Source organism: Pan paniscus, chromosome 9 (genome assembly GCF_029289425.2).
Source record: "Pan paniscus chromosome 9, NHGRI_mPanPan1-v2.0_pri, whole genome shotgun sequence".
Lineage (NCBI taxonomy): Eukaryota > Metazoa > Chordata > Mammalia > Primates > Hominidae > Pan > Pan paniscus.
In genome coordinates, this window is record NC_073258.2 from 8,030,057 (window position 1) to 8,054,412 (window position 24,356).

The following is a 24,356-nucleotide window of genomic DNA, read 5'->3' on the forward strand; positions in this document are numbered from 1 at the left end:
CTGAGCTAGCGAGACCACGAACCCACCAGAAGGAAAAAACTCCAAACACATCTGAACATCAGAAGGAACAAACTCCGGACACGCAGTCTTCAAGAACTGTAATACTCACCGCGAGGGTCCGCGGCTTCATTCTTGAAGTCAGACCAAGAACCCACCAATTCCGGACACACTTGCATCTAAGATAGTAACAGTAAAGATGGAGAGAAATAAATCAAATGGATGAAACTTCTTCAAAAGGAGAAATTAAAAGGACAAAAATTGAATGTTGGGATGAGGAAGAGGAAAGAATTTAGGAGTTCATTGTTTCTGAGGAAACTAAAAAGGCTAGTTGTACCATTCATCAAGATAAGTAATAAAGGAGAATAAACAAATTGGTGGGCAAATAAACACTAATATTATATACTGTTACTGAGCAATCAATGGGCTTGCCTCTTGACATACAAGCCAATACCATGGCACCTTTTGAGAAAAGCAAAGCTTTATTGCAAGTAGACTGGCAAGGAGACAGAAGAAATGGTTAGCCGGGCACGGTGGCTCACACCTGTAATCCTAGCACTTTGGGAGGCCGAGGCGGGCAGATCACCTAAGGTCAAGAGTTGGAGACCAGCCTGACCAACATGGAGAAACCCTGTCTCTACTAAAAATACAAAATTAGCTGGGCGTGTTGGCACATGCCTGTAATCCCAGCTACTCGGGAGGCTGAGGCAGGAGAATCGCTTGAACCTGGGAGGCGGAGGTTGCGGTGAGCCATGATCGTGCCATTGCACTCCAGCCTGGGCAAAAAGGGCAAAAACTCCACCTCAAAAAAATTAATGAGGTATGATCTGATTGGATCTTGCAATGAGGTGATGCTGGGAGACATGATCTGATTGGATCCTGCCATGGGGTGATGCAAGGGCTCATCTGATTAGATCCTGAATTCTGCCATGTGAGGTTCCTTCTTAATTCAGTCCCTACTCCTCAGTCTGAGCATTTGGGTTCCACCTGTGGTTGCATGCTTGGTTTATCTAGGCATGTTCAGGCTATGTGACCTTTAGCCCAGGGGGCTGTGGCAATTGAAAAACAGCTCACAACTATGACACTTAAAAGTTGAACGAGATGAGTCCGCTGAGGTTATAACATCTTGTTTTTGTTCTACCTGTGAGTTAGTTACTCACATGGACTCTGGAGCCCAAAAGAGGTCTGATCTATAGTTAATGTTAGGACTTTGTCAGCTAGGAAAGTGGATGGGATTATCTAGGAAGGGGATTTAGAGAAAATGAGATAATAGGAAAGAAACAAACAAAAAGCTATATTTAAGTGACTAGCTTGATTTTCTTCAAATTGACTAGAATGTGAATATATGCACAGCAAAATTCATGTTTTATTCATCGGTATTACTCCAGAGCCCTGCCAAATGCTTGGTACTTCATTATAGTTAATAATGCTACCTATCACTCACTGACGATCTATTGTGTTTCAGGGACTGTCCTAAGTACTCCACATATACTTGCATATTTAGTCTTCACAATAACTCTATGCAGTAGGTATTTTACAGAGAGGGAAACTGAGGCCCAAGAGAGGTTAAGTAACTTGCCCCAAATCATACAGATGGTAAGTAAATGAGCTAGGATCTGAATCTTGGCAAAACTGGTTCCAGAGTCCATCATCTTAAATACCATCTTAAATACCGTGCTATATGACATATATAGTTTAATATGTGTCTGCTGAAAAGAAAGAAGAAAACAAATTTTTAAAAAGAAGGAAGGAAGAAAATATAAAATATCAAAGGAAAGATGGGGCCAGGCGTGGTGGCTCACACCTGTAATCCCAGCACTTTGGGAGACTGAAGTGGGTGGATCGCTTGAGTCCAGGAGTTTGAGACCAGCCTGGGCAACATAATGAAATCCTGTCTCTACAAAATACACAAAAATTTACCTGGCACGGTGGTGTGTGCCCTTAGTCTCAGCTACTTGAGAGGCTGAAGTGGGAAGATCGCTTGAGCCCGAGAGTTTGTGGCTGAAGTGAGCTGAGATTGTGCTACTACATGCCAGCCTGGGTAACAGAGTGAGACTGTCTCAAAAAAAAGAAAAAAAGAAAAAGAAAAAGAAAAAGAAAAGAAAAAAAGAAGAAAAAATGAGAGGAAAGTAGGGAAAACAAGAAGGATGGAAAAAAGAGAGGGAGGAAAGGACCAAAAAAATGCATTAATTAGGTCCATGTTTGATGATCAGAAGCATCTGAAAACACAATTGGTGGCTTGTTTCTACTACATCCCTAAGCCTCTGGAACAAGAAGTGTTTCTCCCTGAAATTTGTTTTCATTTGGTTTTACTGAAGTTCTTCCTGTAATCAGATGTTAACAATTATCTTTCAGAAAATCCAGTTAGGCCTATCCTGAATTCTCAAGCATAAACTACCCTGATTCTTAATCTTAGCCTTGCAATATCTACTTTTTTCTTTTCTTTTGTTCCCATCAGCTCCCAGCTGATAGTAATGAGTTAAGAAGGGTTTTCCATGAGAGGGGCAGAAACATTTCTGACCACAGGTATCATCTAACACTGCTTTCAAACAAGTTGTACTGAAAAAATATACTAGAGATTTTTTTCACAGGAAGTCTCTCTCCTGTGAATATATTAGAGATTTCCTCAAAGAAAATATATTCAAGCATATTAGAGATTTACTCACAGGAAATCTATCTCCTGAGTTTGTATTTTTTATCACTATTTGGCTATGAGAATGTTCTGTGACCCCTGTCATGGTCCTGTTTGCTTTTCCTGAAACCTCTTTCCTATCAAATGTTAATATCCACTTATTGCTATTAAGAAATCTTGACACCTCAACCTGTGCACTAAACAATATTCCTGGTATATACTGAGTATTTAATATTGAGTATTGTAATAATAACAGGCTGGCTCTGTTGATACCACCCTGAGTCTAGAACTGCAGCAGTGGGTCCTGAGTCTAGAACTGCAAGTACTCTGAGTATTCAGGAACTTGGGGCTGTCAGCAAATCTGTGCCCTCTTTACCTTCAAACCTGTCCTACTGGATGCATCATATTACCCCACCAAACCTCTGGATCCCACATACTTGGTTCCCTTTTAACACTAACGGTATTCCACTGTATTGGGTATACCACTTGTTTTTCAATCCATTTAATACTTGAACAGTTGGGTTGATTCCATTTTTTAATATGAGTAAAACTGCTATGGACATTTGTGTACAAATCTTTGCACGGATATGTTTTCATTTCTTTTGAGTAGATTCCTACGAGTGGATTTGATGGATTATATGGTAAATTTATATCTAACTTTTCGAGACCCCTTGAATTATTGCCAAGTACCTTCATTTCTTCTCAACCATCAGAATGCCCAATCTCCCTGTTCAAGATGAGAAATTATAGAGAAAATAAAAACTGCCTTGGTTAGCAAACAAAAAGGAAAAATTCTGCACACTGAGAAACAGTCTTTTATTCTGTTTTTTGTTTTCTTTTTTGTTTTGAGACTGGTTATCACTGTGTTGCCCAGGCTGGAGAGCAGTAGCAGGATCATGGCTCACTGCAGCCTCAACCTTCCGGGCTCAAGTGATCCTCCCACCTCTCAGTCTCCCAAGTAATTGGGACTACAGGCACGTACCACTATGCCTGGCAATTTATTTTTTTTTTTTTAGACAGGGTCTTACTATGTTGCCCAGGTTGGCCTCAAAATCGTGGATTCAAGCTATCCTTCCACCTCGGCCTCCCAAAATGCTGGGATTACAAGCGAGCAACATGCCCAGCCAACATCCTTTTTTTTAACTGAGCCTACTAGCCCCAGAAATGAAGCCCTATGCTGACAAGACTATGGAGCCTATAAGTTACTTCCATTTATATCAGCTCTTAGAAAATGGCCTGAGAAGGGACTCTGGGTTGGGCTTCTCCATCCCTTTTCCAATATGTCTAACCCTCTGGGTGTCAATCAAACCATTTTGTATTCCAAGGGACTTAAATGTTGGCTGGGCCAGTGGCAGGGTGGTGTCCATACTGGGCAGTTTGGGTGGGGTCAGGAGAATTTCAGAGCATAAGCAGGCTTTGACCTGAAGCGTCATCCAGGGGCAATATGGAGGCAGCCATACCTAAAACCGTTGTGAAGAAAGCTACACAAAGGGTGATCTGAAATAACCTTTGCGTGGCTTCTTAAGCCTGCAGACATGAGGTACTCACTGAAATAGTGACACATGTCTGCACTTATGAGATTCCAATGACCTTTCATTTGCCTGGGGACTGTTCAGAGAAATCTCTTGATACTTAACCCAGCTCTCTCCCTATTGCCCAATCCTCCGTCCAGACTTTCATATGGACACCCCAGTCCCTTCTTTCTCTATACCTCCCTCCCCAAGCCACCTTCTAAGGCAAGCTAATACTCATCTAATCAGTCTCCTTAGGGAGGAACTTTGACATTCTTTTTCTTCTCAGAGTTTCTGTGCTATTGAAACCCTGTAGTTAGAGTTCTGAGGCTCAATAAGCTTTACATGTATTCATCAGACCTAAATAAAAACAAAGATTGTCTTCTAGTTATATAGGTCAAAATTACAGATACACACACACAGCTTTATACATACATACGTGTAATTTTAAACTGATGAATTTTAATGATCGTTTGGCAAAACATGCCATTATGCGAAGGGGCTATCTTTTACTCGTATAACTTTATGTGTTTATTTAGATATTTAAATTAATACGTCTATATGGAGTACAGGCGTATTATCAGTGTAATTAAACTCTGATATGATATTAGAAAGCTACAGTACACTGCAGACAATTTACAAGGCTCATCTCTGGCCTGGTGTTCTCAAAGGCCTCCGGATTTGCCGTTCATCAGGGAAGATGAACAGCTTTGCGTTGCTACCTTCAAAAATTCTTTTTTATTTTTTTTGAGAGAGAGTCTCGCTCTGTCTCCAGGCTGGAGTGCAACCTCCACCTCCCGGGTTCAAGCGATTCTCCTGCCTCAGCCTCCCGGGTAGCTAGGACTACAGGCGCGCCCAGCTAATTTTTGTATTTTTAGTAGAGACAGGGTTTCATCACGTTGGCCGGGATGGTCTCAATCTCCTGACCTCGTTATCCGCCCCCCTCGGCCTCCCAAAGTGCTGGGATTACAGGGGTGAACCACCGCGCCTGGCCTCAGAAACTATCTCCATCTCCCTTACCACCTGAGGGGGTCACTGGTGACCACACCCATGGAACCGGCTGGATCTCCTGCGGGGCTGGACAATTTGACCCTCCTCCTCCCCAGGCCCCGCCCCTTCCCCCCTGAGTCTTTCGGCCTGGGTGGAGGACGCGGCTGCTTCAAGTCCTTGGCTCTGATCCAGGCCGCAGATTCCAGGTTAGTGAGCAAGTTTATTTTCTGGCCAGCTACCGCCGTCCCCACTTGTCTGGAGAGTTTGACCCGCTCTGCAGGTCGGGTTGGGGGTGGTTCACGGGTGAAAGAAGAATGAGGGAGACTTCTGCATTTTCAAGTTAACTCAAGTTTGGGAAGGGAGCACAGAAGAGGCACCTTTGCAGCTGGGAATAGGCCGTGTAAAGAGAGTTAAACCTCTATTCTACAAGCTAAAGTATGTAGAGGAGGCAGCTCTGGAAACTGCTTTAGGGAATCACTGCAAACCATTTTGTCAGGCGTGGATTCAGAGTCAGCATCCCTTCCCCCCTTCCCCCCCTTCCCCGTTCCCCCTTCCCCCTTCCCCCATCCCCTCCCCCATCTCCAGCCTGGCCGCTCCAGGAAGTGAGCACCATTTATCCCCCACCCCAGGCGGCCCGACTCCTCCCAGAAGGAGTTGGGAGATGAGCGTTCCGCAGACTCCTGACCTGTGGGTCTGTCCGTTCAACGGCCAAAGGCTGGCGGAGGAGGGATCCCCTGCCTTTCTCGGAACGGAACGGAGCGGAGTCATGCGTGGTTGAGTTTAGATAAAAGCCGAGTGAGCGCGCTCTGTTCCTTAAGATTAGTTTAAGGTGCCTTGGATTGCTCTGAAGAGCTTTGACCACCTGATATTGCTTACATCTGGAACTTCTTGGCTTCTCATTCCCCAGATGTGCGGGTCAGAGAGGTATGTCTACCGTTCTGTTGACTGGCTCTTATTGTCACTTCTGGCAGAGGTGACAGGGCAGTGAAAGAGATAAGGTCCTTTCCCTTTCGGAACTCATTATATCTTTATTTCTTTTTCTTTCTCACTGCAAATGACCCCACTGAGGTTAGAGACATTTTATTTTTAATCAGTCAGTCAATAGAGACAGAAATGTGTGGTTAGGAGCAGAGATGCCGCAGCCAGACTGCATGTGTTCAAATCCTGACTCTGACAGACACTGGCTGTGTGCCCGAAGACTGTTAACTTGACTTCTTTGAGCTTTAGTTTCTTCCATCTATAAGATGGACGGAGTAATATGTATATCTTAGAGTTTTGGTGAGGATTAAGTGAGACAGATTTAAACACGTAGGAGGCTGCCTGACACAAATTATGGTCATTATTACTGGCAAACTCCATGCCTAGCTTTAAAAAAATGCACAATCAAAACAATTTTTAAATTATAGGTTTCTGAAATGCAGGGGGTAGAAATTCTTTTGAAGTGGAAATTAAATTTTTTGTTTTGAAACTGATTATGTTCCAATTCAATATTCCCTTCAATTGCAGATAATAGGTTAAATATAACCCTACACAAAGATAAAAAAAAATGTTATTCCTAAAGTGCAAGAACTCAAGCCCAACTCACTTATAAATGCAACTGCCACCTATTTTATTCCACTTTCACTAGGGCTCCCAGCTGGTGGACAGGCCCGCTCTGTCATTCCTAACTCTGAACCCCCAGCCTACACCAGCCCCAGTATCCCCTGCTGAGTCACTGATTTTTATTCTGAAAGCCATTTTCATATCGATGCAAGCTTCCATTCTAAAAGATGCTTCATATCTAAATAGCAGGCCATTCTCTGTACCCCTCCCTCTTCTAGCTGTTTTGCACCCTAAATTGTATCCACCTGGGAAAGAAGGTCCTTTATCTAAGGCAGTGCTTCTGAAGCCTTAATGTGCATAAGAATCACCTAGAGAACTTTAATATTAAAGTGCAGATTCTGAATCATTCCAAGAAAGACTGAGATTCTGCATGAAGAACTCCAAGTGCTTGCAGTGTTGCTAGTTAGCAGACCTTTTTCAGGTGTCTGGTTCTGATTTAATTGGTCCCACCTGGTTGTGAATTTGGGCTCTTTCTTCTGCTAATTTGATGCACTGGGCTCTGGGACTGCAGGCTCTTCTCGTCTGCACTCTTCACAGTCAGAATGCCTTCTCTCAGCCCATCCACACTGCTCTGGAGACTTGGCCTCAGTTGGAAACTGGCAGCCTGCCATATCTCCCTTGGGCTGCACTTAGCTGCAGTGGGCAGTCAGGGCTTGCTGGTGTGTGGGCAAGGGTCACTCCAACCTATGCTAACTGTATGCTCCCCTCCTTCACAATTTCTTTCCCAGGCCTCAGCTTTGACAAGAGACCTCAACTCTTACAAATCTTTTTTCTGCTCAAGAATTTTTCTCTGTCTAAAGAGAGTATTAGATGAATATCTACAGCGCATATTAGATAGGAAAAAAAGACATATAATAAACTAGAAGTAGAATGAAGCCACATATGTAATGTTACATACTCAAGTAGCCTCATTAAAAATAAGCGGGTGAAATTAATTTTAATATATTTCATTTAACCCAATACATGCAAAATACAATTAGGACATGTGATCAATATAAAAAAATTAATAAGCTCCTTTAACTTTTTTAAACTAAATCTTCAAAATCCAATGTGTATTTTGTACCTAAAGCAACCCATTTCTGAGTAGCCACACTTCAAATGCTCAATAGCCATATCTGGCTACATGTTTGACAACACAGTTCCATTATGCTTAGAAGATCAGAAACCAAGCTTTTAATTTTTCTTGTATTTTTTTGTTTCTGTCAGTTTATTGAGTTCTATCTAGTAAGTTACAAATTTTAAGCATACAGTTCTGTGAATTTTCACAGTTGCAGTCAGCTGTGTAACCACCACCATGATCATGATACATAAAGGGCATTTCCGTCACCCTTCAAATTTCCTTATGCCCTTTGCAGTTCAAACTTTTCTCCCACTCCTGGGCCCTGGCTTCCACTGATGTACTTTCAAATACCATAGCTTTCTCTTTTCTAGGATTTCACATAAATAGCATCATACAATAACTTAAATTTGATGTTTGGGTTCTTTCACTTTGCATGCTTTTGAGATTTATCTTGTTGTATATATTAACAGTTTAATTGTTTGGTAATATGCCACTGTATGGATACACCACAGTTTGTTCATTTACCAGTTAGTGATGTCATGGATTCTTTTCAGTTTGGGACTATTACTACATTGCATTTATGAGGCAGTAGTTCTCCTTCAAGAGAATTGGGTACGCTAAATACAGTTTTGCCTGAAATGAAAGTGTGCATGTGTTTGTTGGGGAAGATGAATTGGAATTGGACTTTCAATTAAAATATAATACCAACACAATTATTATTATTATTTATTTATTTATTTATTTTGAGACGGAGTCTCGCTCTGTCGCCCAGGCTGGAGTGCAGTGGCACGATCTCGACTCACTGCAAGCTCCACCTTCCGGGTTCATGCCATTCTCCTGCCTCAGCCTCCCGAGTAGCTGGGACTACAGGCATCCGCCCCCACACCCAGCTAAATTTTTGTATTTTTAGTAGAGACAGGGTTTCACCGTGTTAGCCAGGATGGTCTCGATCTCCTGACCTTGTGATCCGCCTGCCTCAGCCTCCCAAAGTGCTGGGATTACAGGCTTGGGCCACCGCGCCCGGCCAATGCAATTATTTTTTAACAGTAACACTTTCATAAGATAGCACATTTATTTCTATACTCTAGTGCCAACATCAAGGCCAACTATAAGCTCAGCAGTAAGTTATAATTTTCAATCCATTATAAAGTTAATTGATCATTTCCTGTGTTAGCTGCAGTGCTAAGGTCTGGGGCACCTGGAAGATAAATAGAGCCTCTATTGCCTCTATTATCAAAGGCAATAGAGCTTTATAGTGCAGTGTGCTAAGTGAGATGATGTGGGTATGGTAGGAGATATTAACAAAGGAAATAATAGTGCAGTTCCCACAGGTGTGATTTATTTGGTTAAACAGACTCTCAGATGATAGGTAAATACATCTGTAACACCAATTAGTACTACCAGTTAGATGCACAGAGTTCATTAATTTGTTAATTATATTTTGCACCCTTTATGGAGATGAGGAATATAAGGGAGTAATAAGAGCTCCAGCTCTGCAGCCTGCGTATCTGCATTCAACACCGGCCCCGCCACTTGAAGGATCTACTAAATACCAGTTTATACAACTATGAGATGAGATTTAAGGGACATTCATAATGTTGTTATGTGGAATTACTGAGTTATTATGTACAAAATAATTAAATTCTTGCTGAATACCTAATGGGCTTTCTGTAAATATTTGCTGTGAGCATTGCTGCTGCTAAGCATGGCAAAGCTGAAGAGCCAGGCCAGTACTTGCAGAAGCACCACCGAACACTAGATGGCAGCACCAAGAACCTGTTTTCGGCTCGCTAGATCCCCCAGCAGGGCCGCTAGGAGGCTTATGCTTATGTCCCATGACTTTTTCTTACCCTTATCTGAGACACTTTCTCAGGCCCTTTCTTCTAAGGGGAGTGTTGTTATTGGGAGGCAGTTTGATATACTTTTTAAATCCACCAGGTCCTCAAGATGGGGGTAAATTGGTACAATTTACAGGGCCTTGTGTTTAGGCCCACACGGACTATGTTTTTTACATCAATGTACATTTACTTTTGCTGGGAAACCAGCCAAAGACAAGTTAGAGAATCCCGCCTGCTCCCTACGCACTGTGGCCTGTTCAGAACAGCGAGGTCACGCCTGGAACCAGGGCCAGAGCTTCACATAGCCAGTGTTAGCTGGCTCTTCTTTGGTGGCCCAAACACAACTCCAGGTAGACAAGCAGAACAAATGGCTCCCAATGAAAATAACTCAGTGCTGGAAACAGTTTTAAAAATTTTCTAAAGAGTATTCTCAGTGTGATTTTAAACAATGGTAATGTAATTTATCAACAACTCTTCCAAGAAAAATAGAGAATAAAGGTCATATTTCTCAATGAGGATATAAAGGCCTCAACTGCCTTACCGGCCACCTCTCCTTACATATGGACCCCCTTAGGATCCTGCTGAAGTTTAAGACAGGCCCTGGCAAAATCCCATCATCAGATAGGATCTCTCTCATTTCCATACTTCGAAAGCACTTGGTCCATGCCTGACTTTCACAGCCTTTTCTACTGACTGTCTTTGGTCAAAGTTATGAGTTTGAGGACGAAGCTTTGAACTAGCACCCTGGAAAGGTTAGGTTATGCCAATTCTACAACTTACAAGGTGCATGATTGTGTAAAGTCACTTAATGTCTCTTCTTATTAAAGAACGGAGAATACTCTTATTTATGCAGAGTTGTCCATGAGGGATAAAGAAGGCAAGAGAATGTGATTTCTAAATCACAACTGGTTATAGAATCATGAGTTGTAAAAATATTACCTCCCCAGGCTGGGCGCAGTGGCTCACGCCTGTAATCCCAGCACTTTGGGAGGCCAAGGCAGGCAGATCACTTGAGGTCAGGAGTTCGAGACCAGCCTGGCCAACATGGTAAAACCCTGTCTCTACTAAAAATACAAAAATTAGCTGGGCATGGTGGCGCTCACCTGTAATCCCAGCTACTCAGGAGGCTGAGGCATGAGAATCACTTGAACCTGAGAGGCAGAGGTTGCAGTGAGCCGAGATAGTGCCACTGCCCTCCAGCCTGGGCGATAGAGCAAGACTCAGTTTCAACAACAACAAAAAAATTACCACCCCTTATTGTGGCCATTGCTGTTTCTTTGGTTTTTTTCTGAGAAGGCGAGCATGTGGTGAGAGGGCTCTATGTGGAGCAGGGCCGTTAAGAAGTGGAAGTGTTTTCACAGTCTTAGAGATCAGATACCAGAGAGTGATGCAAAGGTGATGGCAGAGAGGTGAAAGAGCTCATGGAAAGGTCACAGATGATCACTGTAGAGGATGAGGGGGTTCTGACCCCCTCATTCATCCAAAGTTGAGGACCTGTATGTCAGGCTCTATGCTAGCTGCCGAAGATACAACCATGAACAAAAAGTCTCAGATCTCATGGAGCTTACATTTCACTGCGAGGATTCAAACAAGTAAAGATCTACATTAAGTGGTGTAAGAAGTAAAATAGACCGGGTGCGGTGGCTCATGCCTGTAATCCCAACCCTTTGGGAGGCCAAGGCGGGCGGATCACGAGGTCAGGAGATCAAGACCATCCTGGCTAACACAGTGAAACCCCATCTCTACTAAAAAATACAAAAAAAATTAGCCGGACATAGTGGCAGGCACCTGTAATCCCACCTACTCGGGAGGCTGAGGCAGGAGAATGGCTTGAACCCAGGAGGCGGAGCTTGCAGTAAGTTGAGATCGCGCCACTGCACTCCAGCCTGGGCAACAGAGCAAGACTCCCTAATGAGGTAAATATATGGAGAGTGATTGTATGGTGGCTGTGCTCTAAATAGACTAGTCAGAGCAGACCCTTCTGATAAGGGAATAGGTAGGAAGCTAGTAAGTCATGCAGATAGCAGAGTAAAGGGTCATCTTTATATCACGAACAACAAATGCAAAAATCCTGAGGCAGCAGTGTGTTTTAGGTGCTTTTAACATTGAGGATATGTTTTGGGTGAGAAAAGGTCACACAGTCTCCAGGTGCGGTGGCTCATGCCTGTAATTCCAGCACTTTGAGAGGCCAAGGCAGGAGCATCACTTAAGGTCAGGAGTTCAAGACCACCCTGGCTAACATGGTGAAACTCCGTCTCTACTAAAAATACAAAAACTAGCCAGGTGTTGTGGCACGTGCCTGTAATCCCAGCTACTCGGGAGGCTGAGGCAGGAGAATTGCTTGAACCTGGGAGGCGGAGATTGCAGTGAGCTGAGATTGTACCACTGCATTCCAGCCTGGGTGACAGAGTGAGTCTCCATCTCAAAAAAGAAAAAAAAGAAAAGATCACACAGACAGTGACTCACACAGGCCCCTCCTTTCCAGGGCCTCAGTTTGTCTCCATTCAATAGGAGCAAGAGGAAATTATCACTGCTTTAATATGGGGAGAAATTGGTGCCTTGTATGAGCCGGGATAAAGAACGTATTGGATATGAGAATGAGAAGCCCTTGTTACCCCAGGTGTCTGACCTCTTTATCCAGGACTGGGCAGTCAGTATTCCTTTATTCTCCCTCCTTTCTTACCCTGATCCTTTTTTTGTTTGTTCATCTACCTAGGATTCTACAGGCAGGAAACATCTTAGAAATCAGGGTTGGGCAGGCAGGAGCCAGGAGAGTAGCTACAATGACTTCACCAGTACTGGTGGACATACGAGAAGAGGTGACCTGCCCTATCTGCCTGGAGCTCCTAACAGAACCCCTGAGCATAGACTGTGGCCACAGCTTCTGCCAAGCCTGCATCACACCAAATAGCAGGGAATCAGTGATTGGTCAAGAAGGGGAAAGAAGCTGCCCTGTGTGCCAGACCAGCTACCAGCCAGGGAACCTGCGGCCTAATCGGCATCTGGCCAACATAGTGAGGCGGCTCAGAGAGGTAGTATTGGGCCCTGGGAAGCAGCTGAAAGCAGTTCTTTGTGCAGACCATGGAGAAAAACTGCAGCTCTTCTGTCAGGAGGATGGGAAGGTCATTTGCTGGCTTTGTGAGCGGTCTCAGGAGCACCGTGGTCACCACACGTTCCTCGTGGAGGAGGTTGCCCGGGAGTACCAGGTGAGACCCCAGGATGGAAGGGGAGACAGAGAAACAGGGTCTTTGGCAGGTTTTAACGTTTTATCATGCTCTGATCTAATCTCTTTGTAGTCTTTATTTACCTAGAGAATGAACCTGGAAACTGCCTCCCTGATTAAGAATAGATTCTTTATCATTTACTTGCTATTCCAGATTGAGTAGATAGAGCTGCTCGGGGTAAAAGGGGTACTTGGTTGATTGAGTGTGGAGATATGTTGGCAGGGAAGGTAAAGGAATTTATTTCCTCATGTATTTATTTTGAGAAGGCGTCTCGCTCTGTCGCCCAGGTTGGAGTGCAGTGGTGCGATCCCGGCTCACTGCAACCTCCGCCTCCCGGGTTCAAGCAGTTCTCGTGCCTGGCCTCCCAAGTAGCTAGGACTGTAGGTGTGCACCACCATGCCCAGCTAATTGTGTGTGTGTGCGTGTGTGTGTGTGTGTGTGTGTTTAGTAGAGATGGGGTTTTGCCATGTTGCCCAGGCTGATCTCAAACTCCTGAGCTCAGGCAATCCACCCGCCTCAGCCTCCCAAAGTGCTGGGATTACAGGCGTGAGCCACAGGTGCTTTGTGGTCAGGCACCTTCCCAAGGGGGATGGAGAATCAGCCTATCCCTGTTGGTTTTCATCCCGTGTATATATAAAAGATTTGTTGGCCCTGTCAAGTTTTCATCCTAGGTTAGGACAGGCTTCTTTTGAGGTTAGCAGAATCTCTGTCCCATTCATTCTGTGTCTGGGTACTGAGTCAACTGAAGGCTTGATCCTGCTTGACCTGATTTGTTTCTTCCAGGAGAAGTTTCAGGAGTCTCTAAAGAAGCTGAAGAACGAGGAGCAGGAAGCTGAGAAGCTAACAGCTTTTATCAGAGAGAAGAAGACATCCTGGAAGGCAAGGGAGACTTTTTCTGAAGATGTCCTGGGGCAGGAATCATGGCAGGTCATAGGAGCTGAGGGCAAAGGAGTCCTTGTCCTGTCTGTCCTCTGATGCCATGACTAGAAGAGCTTCCCTTTGCCTGGTCCTCCACTATATTCCTTCCAAACAGGGGGAGGAGAGGAGGTAAATAGCAAATATATCAAAACTGAACCTAGGAGACAATCACATAGCAGAGGAACCATGGCTAGGGGTCGCCCCAATTCATAATTCTGGGTCTTGCTCTACAGTTTCAGTCTCTTTGGCTTTTCCCTCGCATTCAGAGTACAAATGCAAGGGAAAATGCAGGTAAGGCTTGTGAAGAAGCCCAGATCTGAGACAGGTTAGTCACAGGCCAGTAATTTCCACCTCAGTACTCAAAATTGGAAGAGGAGGCTGATGCAGAGGTGAGGGAGGCTTCCTGGAATCTAAACGTCACCCAGGAATCACAGTTGATGTCTAGATGGCCTAGATAAAGCAGCCCGGGGCCAATGGTCGGGGCAGAGCTGAAGGGAGAAAAGAAGGAAAGAACAGGCTACAAAGGCTTTCTCCTGCAGCATTTACCCTCCCTCTCCCTGGGAGGCTTGGCCCAGGAAAGCAGTCCTGAGCCCAACTCCCCCGCTTTTAATAGAGGAGACCCTCAGTGTGACCGACTAGCAGCCTCTTTTTCTTCCCTGTTCCTGAAGAATCAGATGGAGCCTGAGAGATGCAGGATCCAGACAGAGTTTAATCAGCTGCGAAATATCCTAGACAGAGTGGAGCAGCGGGAGCTGAAGAAGCTGGAACAGGAAGAGAAGAAGGGGCTACGAATTATAGAAGAGGCTGAGAATGATCTGGTCCACCAGACCCAGTCGCTGCGAGAGCTCATCTCGGATCTGGAGCGTCGATGTCAGGGGTCAGCAATGGAGCTGCTGCAGGTAAGGCTTGTGAAGGAGCCCAGATCTGAGAGTCAAGGAAAAGAGAAACGAACTTTCCTTCCTTTCTGGGACATCAGACTACCATCGTTGCGGGGACAAGAAAAAACATTCCTTTGGCGCTATAGTGCCTATCCCCTATTAAACTGTTTAGAGGTATGGAGTAAAGCGTAAGATAATTCAGAGTACAAATGCAAGGGAAAGTCCCATTTTTATTTATAAAGGGTTGTCTAAAAGTTTATCTGATGCTGTGGAGAAGATCTGTTGTACCCAGTGATGTTGTTCTTTCTTTCTCAGTCTTGGCACTATTTACATTTCTGGCTGGATAATTCTTTGCTGCGTGGGATTCTCCTGTACATCGTAGGATGCTTAGCAGCGTCTCTGGCCTCTGCTCACTAGATGTCAGCAGCACCACCCCAGATGTGACAACCCCAAATTTCTTCAGACATTGCCACGATAGCCCCAGGGTGAACACAGTGCTCTCCCAGTTGAGAACCACTGTTCATTAGGCACCTCTCGTCTCTGATGCTGTGTTGGGAATTTGCCAAGTGCTTCTTACCCAGCTTAGTCACAGGCCAAGCTAAATTCTTAGAGATGATGTCTTACCAGCCCTTCTTTGTTTTCACTCTCTTCTCTAGAGCAGAATCATTTAACATACTGTAGCAATTGATATTTGAACTGGTTTTGGGGGTCTGGGCTCTGGTCTGTATGTGTGTAGTTCGCAGATTACAAGGTATCAAGCCTAGAGAGATTTGATGGAGGGACTTGAACTGAGGTTGAAATTCTAGCAGCTATTTTCTGCATAGAATGAGTAGTGTGGTTGTGAATTTGAGGCATGATGTAGCTTGTGATATTCTGTAACCTTCAGAGTGTAAGATATTCTTTATATTTTGTTTGTCTTCGTGCTTTCCTCTTGCTCTTTCTTTCTTGGTGGAATAATTGTTTATTTACATATTCTTGGGTCTTAGTATTAGAGCCGTGGGTGGCTACTTTCTGCCTGTTACAGCTTTTTCTCATTCACTGCTTCCTGCTTTGCATCTTCATTTTATTCTTCTTGCCTTTTTGTCCTCATCATTGATATTATTACCCTGACACTTTCTCCTTCACCTTTTGTTCTGGCTCCTCAACAGCGCTCAAACTGTAAATATTTTTTAAATGCAAATGAATCGTCAGTTCATATTGCTAGTTTAGACACTTCCACATTCATTAGTATGACTGCCCCATGGACATTTAAACTTGAGTAGTCTTTTCTAAAAATAAACTTTCTAGAATTTTCCCATCACAGACATTGTTCTTTCTCTTTTCCATATCTGTGTGAATTGTTGCCCATTAAGATTTTATAGCCAAGGCCGAGCGCGGTGGCTCACGCCTGTAACCCCAGCACTTTGGGAGGCCAAGGCAGGTGGATCAAGAGGTCAGGAGATTGAGACCATCCTGGCTAACACGGTGAAACCCTGTCTGTACTAAAAACACAAAAAAATTAGCCGGGCGCGATGGCGGGCGCCTGTAGTCCCAGCTACTCGGGAGGCTGAGGCAGGAGAATGGCGCGAACCCAGGAGGCGGAGCGTGCAGTGAGCCGAGATCGCACCACTGCACTCCAGCCTGGGGGACAGAGCGAGACTCCATCTCAAAAAAAAAAAAATATTTTATAGCCAAGATAAAAGCTTCAAAATATGGACATAAAGCCAACATAAGAGAAGTAGCCACATGAAATAGCACATCGATTTGATCATTTCAGTTCCTCAGTACAGCCACAATGTAAGATTGATACAATCCTGGATATTTACTGCAAATTGACACAGACAGCACCTCTACCACATTCTGTGTTCAAGCCAGTTTGAGTTGTGTCTCTATGAAATGCCACCATAAACAGCCCTAATACAGAGAAAATAGTTAATCCTGTATTATGTGGACCAAACTTAAGCTTTTCTTCGGGGTCATTGAGATGTATGGAGCACAAGATAAAAAGAGCAAATAGAAAGGAACAGGCCAATTCCACAGAAATGAGACTAGCAGTGGCAGTAATAAAGGTGAACAACTGGTGACCAAATGAAATTAAGGATGTGAAGTGGACTGACTTGGGCAAAGATAGGATGCCAGGGTGAATATATGGTAGTTATTTCCTATTTTGTTTAAATTTGGTGACTTAAGTGGTTGCTAGTGTGATTCAGTAGGATGGAAGGGAGACAAGAGTTGCCGAAATAAGTTCTTTTAAACATCTTGCATCTGAGGTACCTGTGACTCATTTGCTGGTGTATATATTAATCAAAATCATAAGGAAAGGGGGCTGAGCAGAAGTACAGATTTGAGAAACATCAACATGTGTACATTAAAATGAAGGAAATGGATGAAGTCAGCAAAGGTAGGGTAGAGGGTTAGAGAAGGTGAAGTTTGAGAAACAACCATATTTAAAGTCCATGAGCCTGTATCTTCAGCAACCAGAACAGGATGTAAGCTACTCAAGGATAGAAATTATGACTTCATCATCTGAGGTTCTCTAGGCCAGGCACAATGCCTGACAAATAATACATGCTATACATACATAACATTACACACACATATGCACACACACAATGTTGTAAAAATCAAGACACTGATGAGTCAATTGAGTAATTTTTTGATGTCTTCATATGGGTTCTTAGGGACAGTCTGCCCTGAGTTTTTTCTCTACTTTGTGGCCTCCACATTAGGATTATCTTTATTTGTATCATATCATGGGGTAGTGGACATGGAAGGAGAAATGTGGATAAGGGCATGACCTGTTACTCCTTGACTTAACCTGTCTTTTTCCTTCCTAGGATGTGAGTGATGTCACAGAAAGGTATGTGTAGGAGAACATGAGGTAGTTCCCCTGGATTGACAAATGATTCCTTTACCCATGATCAGTGGGAAAGGGAAGAAGAATCAGAGTGGGGAAGATTCAAGAGAGTAGTCTTGAATCGCGCATCACATGAGAGTTTTGGCATCCCCAAATAAAGGGGATGAACTGGCCTCTCTGGTAGGAAAATGTGGGTGATGGGAGGTCAGTAGGTGGGGACAGTACTGTTATTTAGAATAAAGAGTTGCAGTATTGCGCCACTGCACTCCAGCCTGAGAGACAAAGGGAGACTCTGCCTCAAACAAACAAAAAAAATGAATAAAGAGTTGCAGTATCAGTGACTCCCCAAGTACCCTGTTAGTGTACTTTTCCATAAACCTCTGTGCCTGCTTTCATCCCTGATTCTTAAGTTTATAGTTACCTCAAAATACACAGGAATTTTCTTTGCCCATAAATTTTTTTTTTTTTTTTTGAGACAGAGTTTCACTCTGTCGCCCAGGCTGGAGTGCAGTGGTGTGATCTCGGCTCACTTCAACTTCCTGCCCGTGAATTTTATCAGAGTGACATTCCCATCTGCATTATTTCTCAAGGTCTAAGAATTTGGTCTTGGCACATCTGCCTTAAGTTTTTCTTTCTCCCAGGCCTTGCTCCCTAGTAGATTTTCTTTTGTCTCAATTCCAGTAAAAACGTAAACTCGAGCTCTGGAGGATAATAACTTAGCCTGGGAATCAAACATGTTCTCTGTCACATACTCCAGAGTCTCATCCAACAAGGTGACATGTCAAGCTGCTTGCACACTTGGTTCCTCCATGCTCCTCACAGACACATGAAATAGGAACCCTATCGTCCCTTCTGAAATCTGTACTCTCCGTTTGGAGGTGAGGACATCTTTTCTCCAGCTAGTGGCATAACATTCCCAGAGACAGCAAATCCTAAAATGCTGTTTTGAAGGTTTTCTGAGAAATCCCAGGGCCTAAGCCCACAGACTCTTCTGAAGAAACCCCTTCACTTGATACTTTCAAAGCCCCAGCAATAGGCCCCTGGTGTTCTGCCTGTCAACCCAGACATCTTCAACCCCTCTGATTTTAAATATTTTATATCTTTTTTTAGAGGTAGCAAAAGATTTCCAAGCCATTATTTTACTGAACTGCATAACATCTCTAGGACACAGAAAAAGGAAAATTATAGTATTTTCTAAAAACAACAACAGAAAAACAAAATGAGATTTTAAGAAGTTAAATCTTGGACAGGCGCAGTGACTTGCACCTGTAATCCCAGCACTTTGGGAGGCTGAGGAGGGCAGATCACGAGGTCAGGAGATGAAAACCATCCTGGCTAACATGATGAAACCCTATCTCTACTAAATATACAAGAAAATTAGCCAGGCGTGGTGGCACGCGCCTGTAGTCCCAGCTACTCAGAAGGCTGAGGCAGGAGAATCGCTTGAACCTGGGAGGTGGAGGTTGCAGTGAGCCGAGATCGTGCCACTGCACTCCAGCCTGGGTGACAGAGCGAGATGCCTTCTCAAAAAAAAAGTTAAATCTTACACAAGTTTATGCAGATGGTGAGATGATAGTTTCTAGTCTAGCTCTTCTGGCTCCAGTGCCAGGGCTGTTTGCAGAATGATGCTAAGTGTATTCAGAAAGGAGGATTGGAATTCATCAGGAGGCTTGGGAGGTAAGGGAGATGGGTGGTGGAGGAACCCACAGTCAGCAGTGTGGGAACTCAGAAGTCCTGTCCTTTCTAGGAGTGAGTTCTGGACCCTGAGGAAGCCAGAAGCTCTCCCTACAAAGCTGAGAAGTATGTTCCGAGCCCCAGATCTGAAAAGGATGCTGCGAGTGTTTAGAGGTAAGGAGATTCAGGGGAAAGAGTTTGGATGTGAAATTACTGTCGTGGGAAGAAATAAACGGGATAGAGGCTATAGTCGGTATTTGAGCACAGTGGCAAAGAGGGAGGCCCCAGAGGGAGGGACATAGTGTGCTGAAGAAGACGCGGTTTGTATTTAAGGGGAGATGAAATGGTCAGGTGACATCCTCACAGGATTCCTCACCATTCCCCTCAATGTAGTAAGGAGAGAGATACCAGACATGAGACAATTGGTCCTATTCAACATTATTGACTCTTTTCATCATTACAGAGCTGACAGATGTCCAAAGCTACTGGGGTAAGTAGAAGCCATGGCCTCTTTGGGCTGGCACATTCTGATCGCCTTTCACATGCCCTCCCCAGACATAGCCACACAGGTCCTAGGTGTTGATGCCTCCCCTATCCCCGCCATACAGTTCCAGTTCCTCCAACCACTTCCTGTGTTTCCTCTTCTCAGCATAATGAGACCCATGTCCCCATTCTCATCTGCTGATGTTGTACCTTTTCCTACAGTTGACGTGACCCTGAATCCACACACAGCTAATTTAAATCTTGTCCTGGCTAAAAACCGGAGACAAGTGAGGTTTGTGGGAGCTAAAGTATCTGGACCTTCCTGTCTGGAAAAGCATTATGACTGTAGTGTCCTGGGCTCCCAGCACTTCTCCTCTGGTAAGCATTACTGGGAGGTAGATGTGGCCAAGAAGACTGCCTGGATCCTGGGGGTATGCAGCAATTCACTGGGACCTACATTCTCTTTCAACCATTATGCTCAAAATCACAGTGCTTACTCCAGGTATCAGCCTCAGAGTGGATACTGGGTGATTGGGTTACAGCATAACCATGAATATAGGGCCTATGAGGATTCTTCCCCTTCCCTGCTTCTCTCCATGACAGTGCCCCCTCGCCGTGTTGGGGTTTTCTTAGATTATGAGGCTGGTACTGTCTCCTTTTATAATGTCACAAACCATGGCTTCCCCATCTACACTTTCTCTAAATATTACTTTCCCACTACTCTTTGTCCATATTTTAATCCTTGCAACTGTGTAATTCCTATGACCCTGCGTCGTCCAAGCTCTTGAATATTCTTCTGTTCCCACCCACTTCTGATAAGTACCCTGAGGCTTATCAGCATGTGATTCTCCCTTCTGATCTTCTGTTTTTCTGTGTTCTCAATTCTTTTGTTGTTTTTTGGTTTTTGAATCTTTTTTGAGACGGAATCTCGCTCTGTCGCCCAGGCTGGAGTGCAGTGGCGCAATCTCGGCTCACTGCAACCTCTGCCTCCTGGGTTCAAGCGAACCTCCCGCCTCAGCATCCCAAGTAGCTGGGATTATAGGCACCCACCACCATGCCCAATTAATTTTTGTATTTTTATAGAGATAGGGTTTCACCGTGTTGGCCAGGCTGATCTCGAACTCCTGACCGCAAGTGATCCACCCGCCTCGGTCTCCCAAAGTGCTGGGATTACAGATGTGAGCCACCATGCCCGGACAGTTCTTTTGTTTTAAACAGTTACTCAGTACTAGGATGCACCCAGTGGTGAAAGTAAGCATCTCTGACTGATGACAGGTCTTGAAGTGGATAGGGGGCGCTTTCAGTATTTTGCCATTAAGCATAGTATTTGATGCAGGTGTTTTTTGATTGATGCAGGGGATCAAATTTAGGAAGTTCTGATCTGTTAATTTACTACAAGTTTTTCTATAAAATGAAAACTCGTATTCTACCTATGTCTTTTCTGTAAATTATTGAGACAATTGTGTATCATTTTTGTTCTGTTAATGTGGCTTAGTACATTGATTTACTTCAATTTGTTACCACGACTTGCTGAAATACACCATTATTATTTGTTGTATGCAATATTGGATTTATTTTGATAACGTATTGTTTAGATTCTGTTCTCATCTATGTTAATGAAAGAAATTGGCCTGTATTTTTACATTCTTATAATATCTTTGCCAGGTTCTATAAAATGCAATAATAAGCAAATAAATTACTTTGTTTTTGTATAAGTATGTATAGGATTGAGCTCTAAAACCAAACCATTATAATGATAATTTGGGTAGCTTCAAACTCAGATTGAAGAGAGTCTTCACTACAATCTTCACTACAACCTTTGGCCTTCCTCTCTACATTTAAGAGTAGCAATAGAACAATAAAAAAAAAAATACGTCTTTCAAATTAATTGCAGTAAAAACAAAAGGGTAGTGGGGAGAGAAAAACAATCCAATACATATTTTTCTCTCAGAATAGAAAGAAAATACAAAGAGAAAATATGAACAATATAAAGCACTTAAAGGAAGAAGATGATTTCTTCCAGCTTTTCCACACTCTCTTTATGCGCAGGAACAAACAGCTGTTGAGTGAGCTGCTAGGACTTTGGTAGAGAGGTGCAATATGTTTTTTGAACCAGCTATAAAAGAAATTAAGAGGTACATGTGAGGGTAGAAACAAATATCAAGGATGAGAATGGCACTGGCTGTCCCATATGGTATCCAGGAGCCACCAATGTCTGTTGAGTACTTCATACATGACTAGTCTGAATTGAGATGTGCTCAAAGTATAAAATATATACCAGATTTCAAATATCTACTTCAAAAAATAATGTAAAATATCTCACGAATAACTTTTCCTTTGTGTATTGCAATGATAATATGTCGGCTGTATTGGATTAAATAAAATATGTTATTCATTTTACCTGTTTCATTTTACTTTTTTAATGTGGATACTAGAAACCTAAAATTACATATGTGGCTTACATTGTATTCCTATTGGACAACTCTGGAGTAGATCCTATAATGAAATTTCTGTCCCTAAGTGAGCCCTAGTGTAAAAGCCTATGGACTCAGGATACAGAGGAGGTTTCAAGGCACATATGTTTATCTCTACAGAACCTGCACCTTCCCAGCTGCCCTGAGGCATTTTTGTGGAAGGTAATGCCAGAGAAAAGAAGATCTCAACATATCTAGAAGTGTAGAAATTTGGAAGATCATAGAAAGGGCTCATGACCAGAGAATGATTCTGCAGACTCTGGCCCCTGCCGTTAGTCCTCAGTCTGTTGGGCACTTGAAGCTCCTTCATGGTTTGATGAAACACTGATTTGTTATCAAGTCTCAGCTTGGGTGTCTATGGTGAGATAAAGCAGTGCAGATTATAGTAAAAGCTCACTACTGGTTTGTTCTAAGGTACCGTTTTATAATATTTGGGAGATCATATCTGTGGAAGCCCAGAGGCTGGATGCAAACTCCTTATCCTGGTCTGCATTTCAATTGGAAGAGATAGATATAAAAGGAGATAGGGCCAGCTGACTGGGACCTATGGGGCTGGTGGAAGTTCAGGAAAGAGAAAGATCTGCTGGAGTAGTTATCCCCTTCCCACTAATTTTCCCATACAATAAGTTCTAGGCAAAAGAGTTAGCCCAGCTCTCTTCTGTAAACTCACTTTACAAGTAAATTTACTTTCCAAGTGAATTTACTTTATAAGTAATTTTTCTTTTTTGTCACCAGAGTTCTAGGGATGTGGTATAGTTATCCTAATATTTCCCAAAATGTGAGTGCTTGCTAGAGCCGATATTTAAGTTTGATGCTAACTTAAAAAGAAGATTTTGGAAGGGAGAGGGACTTTCTTAACATCTTTATTGTGATATTTACTTTATAAGTAAATTCACTTGGAGAACCCAAAGTATTGTCCAGTGAATGACTTTAGATAATAGTGAAAGCCAAACTAAGTACTTGCTGGAATTCTATAGGTAAGACCTGGGGAAGGTTGCTCAATCTGAGACTTGGGGACAATTATTAGGGTAAGTTCACAGCTCTGACCTTTTCTTGAGGGGTTATGGGGGCTTGACAGAGGCCTTCTGTTCTTGACATGTGATAGAGTAGGCTCAACTGCTATGAAAAAGAACTCTAAAAATACATAATGGATCAAATACTAAAGAAATGTACTTCTTGTTAATGTAAAACAATCGGTCATGAGTGTATGTAACTGGTGGTGAGTGGCACTGTTCCATGTGGGATTCATGCACCAAGCTTGCTTTCATCTTGTGGCACTTGCTGTACCCCAGAATAGTAACAGCATGAAGCTGGCAGAAAGGTGAAGAAAACTTAGGGGAGAAAACGTGCTTTTTAAATCCTTAGTTCATAGATGGGATTCGCAATATCTGCTCATTTTCTATTAAGGAGAATAGCCATAGGGCTAAACCTAACTGTAAAGATTTTTTAAATGTCTAGCTGTATGCAATCATGTACAATCAAATTTCAAGGGAAAGAAAACTCGGATTTTGGTGGAAACTGCCTGGAACCCTAAGTAATCCTTTTTCCCATTATAGAGGACTCAGGATCTCAGCTTTTTTCTGGAACTATGTTAATTCCATTCTATAGCCTAAAGTTTGTAAAAGAGAACTGTATTGTCACTAAAGTGCTAGACATGTGGTATAGTTATCCTAATATTTCCCAACAAGTGAGTGCTTGTTAGAGCTGGCATGTAAGTTTGATTCTAACTTAAAAATAATCTTTTTAGGGGAAGAGGACTGTCTTAACATTATTATTGTGATATAACTGACATATAATACATTTCATAAAGTATATAACTTGATACATTTTGACTTGTGAAACTCATCACCATCAAGGCAATAAATCAGATGGGGTTCTTTTTTGTATATATAGCACTTAGAGCTATACATTTCCTTCTGTGGCTTTAAATGCATCTCACAAATTTTGATATATTCTCCATTCTATTCAAGATTCTATTTTCCCTTTTGATTTCTTCTTTGACCGTTGAATTATTTAAAATTATATTTTTTCCCAAATCTATGAGGATGTTCATATATCTTTTTGTTATTGGCTTATAATTTAATTTTAAATGGTCCAGATACAGACTTTATATGACTTGAATCCTTTTTAATTGTATTGAGACTTGTTTTACGGTAAAGGATATGATCTATATTGGTAAATGTTTCATTTGCACTTGAAAGAAATGTGTATTCTGTTGTCCTGGGGTACAGTGTTCAAT

The 24,356-nt window shown here is 42.9% G+C and overlaps 2 protein-coding genes across 6 annotated transcripts in view; one reads left to right on the plus strand and one right to left on the minus strand.

The window, feature by feature from the left end:
• LOC100983089 (olfactory receptor 52H1) overlaps nucleotides 1–5,904 on the minus strand; it is a 42,994-nt gene extending 37,090 nt beyond the window's left edge. Inside the window, exons 1-2 of the mRNA XM_003819043.6 lie at nucleotides 5,816–5,904; nucleotides 110–176 (exon numbers count right to left, since the gene is read on the minus strand). Of these exons, the coding sequence (XP_003819091.4) occupies nucleotides 110–176 (67 nt within the window). The 5' untranslated portion in view covers nucleotides 5,816–5,904. The remainder of the gene's footprint in view (nucleotides 1–109; nucleotides 177–5,815) is intronic.
• Nucleotides 4,764–22,043, plus strand: TRIM6 (tripartite motif containing 6). Of its 5 annotated transcripts, none has more exons than XM_008972428.4 (8): nucleotides 4,764–5,336; nucleotides 12,347–12,836; nucleotides 13,638–13,733; nucleotides 14,441–14,671; nucleotides 17,467–17,489; nucleotides 19,234–19,334; nucleotides 19,624–19,650; nucleotides 19,866–22,043. In XM_008972428.4, the coding sequence occupies exons 1-8, from the start codon at nucleotides 5,191–5,193 to the stop codon at nucleotides 20,429–20,431; spliced, it is 1,680 nt and encodes a 559-aa protein (XP_008970676.2). In that variant the 5' UTR covers nucleotides 4,764–5,190; the 3' UTR covers nucleotides 20,432–22,043. The 5 variants fall into 5 exon arrangements, with proteins under 5 accessions (XP_008970676.2, XP_008970677.1, XP_008970675.1 ...); XM_008972427.3 differs by lacking the exon at nucleotides 4,764–5,336 and adding an exon at nucleotides 5,380–6,054; XM_008972429.3 differs by lacking the exon at nucleotides 12,347–12,836 and having other exon boundaries at nucleotides 5,269–5,336.
• Nucleotides 22,044–24,356: the final 2,313 nt, after the last annotated feature.